We start from the raw sequence: 8,706 nt of genomic DNA on the forward strand, positions 1-8,706 counted from the left end.
CCCCCTTGCGCACTCCCCAGTGGACCCAGAAGTCAACCAGAAGTGCTTCTGGTCCATTTCTAGGTCTGTTGCCGAGCACACTGGGGAGCCCCCCCCTGCACTCCTGTGGGACACTACGTCCACCCTAGCATCGCAGGGTTCTGATTTGATTCAGAGAGATTAAAGGATCCTCTCATTCAATTTGGATTCAACAACTGAATTGGGCCGAATCTGCACTGAATCGAATCAGGGACCAAAGTTTCGCACAGCCCTAATGGGTTAGCCCATTAGGAAATGGAAAGCCCTAATCTTCTGTAACCAACTGATAGCTGGTTACAGAAGATTAGCCATTCTAAGTGAACCTCAAAAACTGAGATTTAAAGGGATTTTATTGATTTTTCCCTATTTACCTAACTGAAGAGATGAATGTAAGAAACAGACAAGGACAGATATTCAGACCGAAAAAACATTGCTCACACAATACAACCTTCATTATATGCTGTTAATGTCAAACCTCATGAAGTTACGCTCAGTACAAAAATCAACATGACAAGATTCAACATGCCAAGCCAATACACTGACGCCCATTAAAGTGATTACCCCAAGTGCACTGGATGAACAAACATGCTAGAGAAACCACTGAAGTATTTGCCTGTTCTACAACACAAACCTTGTGCATAAAGACAAAAGGGTCACAGTATATCTCACAAAGAAACAAGATCACATGGAAAAAAGATTCATAGATGAGAAGAATGCTAGAGCAGGACACAGCAGAAGCTGGAGTATTAAACTCATGTTTCACTCAATTTTAGCTAGAAGGGTAAATCTGCTTCCCTAATAAATCCCTGAGTCCCAACATAGGGAGCTTTGTACATCCATTACATTACACCAAAAAGTAAACACCACAACTTCCAGTCAACATTCTGTTTCATCCTTTAAATATCATAAATGCAGCATACAAACCACAGCTAATCACACAGCATTATCCTTCCTCATTCAGCATCGCTTGTGCTAAGTTTAGTGTGTAACAGACTAAATAGGACGGTGGTGGAAACAGGTTTAACTGCTTCGACTATCTCTGAACTTCGCATGTCTTTTGTATTGTAACTTCTTTGTTATACTTTACTTTTTGCATGTCCTTTCACAGCATCTGATGAAGTGAGGTTCAGCTCACAAAAGCTTGTACCACACACACACACACACACACACACACCCCCACCCACCCACCCCTACATTTACTTTGGTTAGTCTACCAGGTACAAATCTACCCCTGCCCTTCTGCTTTATAAATACTTTAATTTACTGTATAAGTTGCCATTCATAACTTGTCCTAGATTGAGCTAGTTAGCTCCCTCGTTATTAAAATAGCTCTGATCAGCTGGCAGCCTATAACGAGGACCTGGAAGAGAGCTGTGCTTATAGGGACAGCTGGTAAAACTGCACATAGAGCTATATTTACAAAATGCAGAATAGGCTGAGAAGTGACCATCCTACCTGCACATGTAACTCGGCATCCCTCAGGATTACAAAAGCTTGTTACATTTTCAGTAAAGCAAGATAAATGTTACATCACATTTAACTGTGCAGACAACAAGACAGGTATGTTTCAATTATCTTTGTTACTTTGTGAAGAAATATAGCCTTAACTCTTCCAAGATAAATGTTTGCAAACTGCACCAATGTGGTACTAGAAAATTGTCCCATCTCTGCAAATCCACCTTCTGGTTTCTGTTGTTTCTGTGTGTGGCAGCTGAATACCCTAAGTGCAGTAAACTGTGTGACACTGAATGTAGCAGTCATCTCAATGAAAATGTTGCTTTCTTTTTGTCCTCTTTATTAGGCATATTATTAATCCTGCCTGGTAGTCGGTACCAGCATCTCTGCATAAACCAAAAGTGACATCTGCTTATTTACAGATGCCAATCAAAGCTTCACTGCTACATGATTTAGTTCTGCCTCCCAAAAGAAAAGTGCCTTCCCATAAGCCTTGCAAACACTAATAAAAAGGTTTCCAAATAGCAAATCCAATAACAAAATCAATTTAGCAGCTGATTTTCTGCTACTGGCCAATATGACTTGTTTTCTTCAATAACATCCACACGCTAGTGTCTAATATGCACTTTTCTCACTCCTTTTGTTTTTCTGAATTATATGAATTAAGCCTCCTGCAGTGTCGTAGATGGCACTGGACTACAGTTTCTTGCACAAAAGACAATGTAGGAATGTGCTTGGAATTTGTAATAAGGAACAAAAACATGGACCAGGAGGAAACATCTTTGTTTTGGGAAATATTCCCTCTCAAGATCCTGTTTCTTAAAAAAAAAAAGCACATGTATTTATAAATATGTATTAGGCAGAGAGACCTCCATAAAGATCTCATATAACCTGAGTGTAGCCAAAGCGGCTCAGCCCAGCAGAAAGGTTTAATCTTCAGGCTCAGATACAGCAATGAGGGGCACTGAATAAAAACCAGCATGGCTAGAAAAGCTAATCTGGGACTACACTGGAGCAGACAGGCTGGGCACAAGAGGGACTGCCCTTTCCCTTCACACAAGAGGGTTTCTTCTCAGACACTGCCAAGGTGTGGTGAAAACAGCACTGCTGCTTGTAGTGCTGGTGATACTGAAGCACCTGGCCTGTAAACCAGAGGATGCACATGGAAGCAACTTATTGGTGCCACTTTTACTTTTCCTCCTGTCTCCTCTCCCCACATCCTGCTGCGTGAGGATTTGGGCTCTGCTGCACACAACAGGTTCAGATCTAACATGTGATCCCTTCCACTCGCACACAAATCCTCTGCTTCTGGAGCCCTCCAAAGCCAAAGGGGGCAGGATTTTCTCCTTCGATAAAATCAGACATGGGGAGTTTCCCCTCCCCATCAGCAGGGATCTGGATTTTCTGTTTCCCCGTGGGAAAAAAAACATGTGGATTTTCCCTTTTAACTGAGAAAAACGCAGATTTTTTATTTTAATGGAGAAACGCGGCTTTTCCACTTTTGCAAAGAGCTCTGTGTAGGCTGACAGAGTTCCAGCCTGCAAGGGGTTGGGGGGAGCGGGAGGAGGGCAGTCAGGTAGGGGACGTCACATGTGCATGCGCGCTCACACATGCACATGGCTGCCAGGCAGCCTGGAGAGCAGGTCCCATAGGTAAGTTGGGGGGGGGAGGGGGATGAGGCTGGCTCCTTGCCACTGTGCATACTCCTGGGCAGGTGGGAGGGCATGTGCCCTCCAGATCTGTGTGTGGGACGGGGGCAGGCTGCCCACTGCAGGCTTGAGGCTCCCTGCCCTGCTGCCCTCCCCTCAGTGCCTGCGCAGCCCAGCGGGTGGGACCCGGAGCAGCAGGGCAGAGTGGGGCCGGACAGGAAAGCTCCTTGCTGCTGCAAACCCTACGATGCCCTGGTGAAGCATCCCCTGCCCACCCAGCAGCAGCAGGAGCAGTGGCGCAGAGTTGTGCCCCTTGCTGCTGCTGGGCAGGGAGTGAGGGGCCTGGACCTGCATCCTGGTGAGCCAAGGGCGCAGGGAGAGCTTTGATTTTCCATGATAAAAAACCCAAAATCAAATACCAAAATGTATAGGTACTTAGAATTTATTTTATTATAGTGACTGAGGCACTTGTAGGCTTCCAAAATGCTAAAGGCAAGAATTTCTTTGGGTGATATCTTTTATTGGACCAACTGCATGGTTGGGGTAAGTCAGACAAGCTTTTGAATGCAAGACATGACCTGATGAAGAATGTCTTGTATTCAAAAACTTGTCTAACTATCCCAACTATGTAGTTGGTCCAATAAAAGAGATCACCCAAAGAAATTCTTGCCTTTAGCATTTTTAATGTCAGACACTTTGCTGCCAATCACTTGAAATGGTAATTACTGAGTTAAACTAGGCAACTGCTACAGCAAGGAATTCGCATAGCTCATAATACAACTTCACACAAAGGCATTTTCTTCTTTTTCATCTCTCAGTTTGGTTCCCCTTTCATGCCCAGATTACCTTCTATTACATTATGGGCCTTCACATAACATCCATTGTCACTACTGTTGCTGGCTAATAACACTGTCACTAAAGGCTTCCCCAGAAAACTGGATCCCACCAACACTCTCCAGTGACTTAAAATATTCTGCATGAGGCAGACACACGTGCTAGGTTTTCATATTCCCAATGCCCCAGGCAAAGCTTTGTACAAAATACCGTTGTAAGCTTTGTACAAAACACCGTCGTAATCCAATGCCTCACACTCCAAACACCTGCTACTAGACAAAGCTTTGATTTTTAACCTGTAGTGACACGAATTAAAGCAGTTTCTCAAGAGAAGGAATTTTTCAATATTGCTCTCCTCCCTTGTTATAAAAAAGGGTCTTTCTTCCCCTCCTCCCCCCATTCTTTTCAGGAATAAGGCAAGTTACTTAAAAGTTCTTCAAAAATTAAATAGGGCAAATTTGACATATGAACTACATATGTGAAAACTATTACTGTGGACAGGAGTTGCATGGCAGTAGCTGAGGTCAGAATTTGATTCATAGAAAGTATTAGCAATCGCACTGTAACCAAAACAAGTCTTCTTCAGATCTTATGGTGAATCCATAACAGCCCACTAAATCGGAGTATTATGATCCAATTTCAAACCCATCGAAACAAGGGAATTCCATGAAGTTGCTATAAATCTTAACTCTCTCCCTCAAATATTGCTTGTAAATATATAGATGATATCTATTACCTAATATAAGAGCAGGTAGTACCAAAAACCTTTGTGATGCATAGATTTCACATGGCAAATTGAAGCTAGAGTTTCAGTCACAGATAGTCTCTCTTCTGGGCTTGTGTTTATATTATTTTAAAATAAAGACAGATAGCAACAGGCTTTTTATTACAGAATGCTTCATAAAGCTACTTTGGAAAATATACCTTAGGGTAGATCCCCGCTGCAGAAATACATTCAAGTTAGTCTCAAGATAGCCTAGCTCCAGTAAGAGCAGAATAGTGCGAGACAGCACTGGAGTGGTTTTGGAGTGTTTCAAACTCTTTTGTGTGATGCTGAGAGGTCTGTGAACACATTTCATGTCTTTGCACTACTGTAAGCTGAGCCTCTCTCAATCCTTTCTTGGTAAATTGTGGGAGAACTTGTCTGTCTGTCCTTTCCCAGGTACAGTAAAAGCTCTGTTATCCAGCATCCATGGGGAATGGGGGGTGCTGGTTAATCAAATATGCTGGTTATCTGAGAGTTATGCTCATCTCCAGCCCTGCAGGTTGGAGGCATCTTGGCCCCTTTGGGCCACACCCCCCCCCCCTTCCAGTGCACCAGGGCTTTCACTCCCTGGCATCACTGTGCTGGGGGACAAGGAGTGGGGCCCCATGCAGCCTGCTTTGCCCTGGGCCACAGTCCATGAGGAAGAAGTGGGACTCAGCCTGCGGTGGTGAAACCGGAAGTGCCACGGTGGGACTTCCGGTTTTGCTTTTGCCATGTTGATCGGCAGGGGGTTTTGTTTTTGCCATGTCGATCGGCATGCCAGTTAATACAGCATTCTGGATGGTGAAGTGCCGGATAACACAGCTTTTACTGTACATGGACGTAACTGGACTGCCAGGACTTGAGCCCAGTTTGTCTGCATCTGGAACTGGAGAGTAGTTCTGTTAGCTGATGAGCTATGCTAACTCAAGCTTTAGCCAAGACTCCCCAGCTACAACCAGCCAGCTCCCGCATAAAAGTACCACGCTACTGGAGTGAAGGCCTTTTCGTGCAAGTGGACAAATTACAGCTTGGTATTAACTCCATGGTAAAGACAAGTTTTTATTTACTGATATTGCAATTACCACTGGCATACACTCACACTGAGCTACCAATATTATCCAGATGGACTATGGAGCAGGACACTTGGGTATCCAGTTATCTCACACAAAGTAATTAGGGAGCTTTACATTTTATTGATGGACCCATTAGAGAGGCAAGAAGAAGAGTAATTTAGAGAGCCAATTCCCACAGGGTCAGTTTTATAACATTGATAGTCAGCTAAACTATTAATATTGTGGTCACTTCCAATAATGTGCTGACCTCGGTTGGACACACAAAATGTAAACAATCCAAGAAACCTACACACAGAGCAGATGGGATGGATGGGGAAGAGCAAAGGAAAACCTCTTGTGTATAATGTGACACTGCTGTATAACATCTAACCAAACGGAGGGCCACATGCATTTTTAAAGTTGCTGACTTTCAAGCTGGATAAAATCAGAAGAATAAATAAAAAATTACAGTTAAAGAAAAAAAAAGAATGATCCTAAGATTCCAATGACCTACCAGTGGAACAGACTAATAAAATTCAACATATCTACCAGTGTCTTGACATGTTCATTAAAACACCTTCGCATGATTTATTATAATCTATTCTCAGTACTTGTACCTGCAGCAGTGGTAGAAAATACCATTAGGTACTGTTTGCTCTCTACCCCCCGCCTTTTTTAAAAAAAATCTCCATTATTATACCTGGCCTTCACAACAGGATAGCTTAGGTGGGTGAAACGCTGGGGAATACTGGATGCCTCATGACATGAGATGGTCCTTGGAGGTCTGACACTCCCTGTACCGATATTTTGTCATTGTACCATAGTCCACAGTAGTAATGACAGGGGACAGTGAAACAGAAAAGCCCAAGAAGAGTGGCACTAAGCATTCACAAAGGAAGCCGTAGGACATGCCTGACCTGTTGACTGAGTTCCTGAAGGGATGAAGGCACGGTGCTGAAGAAGTAAATCACTTGTGTCACAGTAATGAGCGTGTATAAATGATTAGAGATGGTGTTGACTACTCTATCCTGACTCCCCCGGAGGCAGAAGATGAGATCACAATAATCAGGGAACTTATGGGGATGAAAGGAAAGAGGGAGAGGTCTGATGACAAAGGGAGCGTCTGAACACTGGCTGGCAGGATGCTGGTCACTTGATCATAATGAAGACAATGATGAACATGTTTTCCCACAATAGCAGGGAAAGGAGAAAAGAGATATGAACAGAAGTATGTATTGAAAAGTGCAATCCTGGCCTCACACCAATGAGCACATGTAGGAAGTCAGCTGATGAAAAGGAGAAATATCTGACAACTGAAGCCCAAGTAGGCAAGGTCAAATTCTATCTCAAACCGGAATTTTTTTCAAAACATGCATAAAAATTACCAGACTCACCTCTGTGCCTTCAAAGTCTATGGAATAAACAATACGTGTGATATAACTGTGATCCTTTACTTACCTGCCAAACACTGTGTGCTTCTTGTCCAGGTACGCACAAGAACGAAATGTGATGAAGCTGGAGAAGAATAAAATCATAACTTAGGGTATGAACTTGTGGAGGTTCAGCAATATTTTGAAAGCCAAGTATGCTTGAGGAAATTCTGCATGGTATCCTGATATGAGGAGATGTAAATCCCTCTCCCGACTGTGGGAATGCACTGCATGGCTCTTGCCAACTGCATTTTCTATGGATTATGTCTGACAAAAAACATGTCTTGATTTGGGGGGGTGAGGGGGGGGTGGGGGGTGTTTGACATCCTTAGTAAAGTTTCATACTCTCTTCCCCCAGACATGCCTTGACTATTTACAACTTTAACCAATGAGTTACAGAAACACCAGCCTCAGATAAATGCCCTCTTCTGAGCATAGTAGGACTACGAATGTCACAGAAGGCAGCAAGACCTCATGGGTCGTGTGTGCATCTGGCAAAGATATTCAGCAGAATCATGATCCATCAGCGCTGATTTTTAAAATCAGTTAATTTTCGCCTTTCCCACTGTTTACATTTGGTTTCTGTGAAACTGGACTGGCCCGTTTATAATCCATGTCTCTTTTTGGCTTGGCAATGTTGTTGCATTTAGCTTGTAAACACAGAACAAGAATATTTAACTTAAATGCTGAAATAATAAAAACATTAAGAAAATTGGTTATTGATGTGATATTTTGTTTCAAATTTTACACATCTTAAAAGAAGACACTAAGATATCACATCTAAAGCAAGTTCAATCCCGCCAGCTTTTCTGAATAGCTTAACAATTTTCTGGAAGCTCCAGAGTATAAGCATACGAAGCAGAGGTTCCCATACTGTGGGCTGTGGACCATGATGGTCCATGGAATAGGCTGGGTATGCAGTGCTGGCTCTCCTCCCTGCTTCCATCTGCTGCACTGCATTAAAAGACAGCTAAAAATACCTCAACATTCTCTTCACAGCACCGCTCCATGTAAGCAACTGTTGCAGTTGTCTTTGGAAGTTATGTGACTGCAAATGTGACCTTGCCTAATTAAACTGGCGCATGTCCATGAGGTACCAGCAGGGGAGATTATGCTGCGGGGCAACCAACATGGGTTCATTAGAGGCAGGTCCTGTCAGACCAACCTGGTGGCCTTCTATGTCCAGGTCACAAAATCCTTAGACACAGGGATAGCAGTGGACGTAGTCTTTCTGGACTTCAGGAAGGCCTTTGACACTGTCTCTCACCCCATTCTTATTAAAAAACTAGGGGACTGCGGCATCGACACCTACACAGTCAAAAGTGTCGCTAACTGGCTGGAGGGCTGCACCCAGAGAGTGGTGGTGGATGGGTCTTATTCGACCTGGAGGGATGTGGGCAGTGGGGTCCCCCAGGGCTCGGTCCTCAGGCCTGTGTTGTTCAACATCTTCATCATCGACTTGGACATGGGGGTGAAAAGCACCCTGTTGAAATTTGCAGATGACACTAAGTTGGGGGGGG

General features: G+C 43.6%; 1 protein-coding gene across 2 annotated transcripts in view; it reads right to left on the minus strand.

The window, feature by feature from the left end:
- The window catches only part of PPIL2 (peptidylprolyl isomerase like 2), a 134,983-nt gene that overhangs the window by 12,569 nt on the left and 113,708 nt on the right, over nucleotides 1-8,706 (minus strand). For both annotated transcript variants that reach the window (XM_006021529.3, XM_025201516.1), the window contains one exon: nucleotides 7,215-7,271. In XM_006021529.3, coding sequence (XP_006021591.1) covers nucleotides 7,215-7,271 — 57 coding nt within the window. The remainder of the gene's footprint in view (nucleotides 1-7,214; nucleotides 7,272-8,706) is intronic.

Source organism: Alligator sinensis, unplaced genomic scaffold (genome assembly GCF_000455745.1).
Source record: "Alligator sinensis unplaced genomic scaffold, ASM45574v1 scaffold570_1, whole genome shotgun sequence".
Classification (NCBI taxonomy): Eukaryota; Metazoa; Chordata; order Crocodylia; family Alligatoridae; genus Alligator; species Alligator sinensis.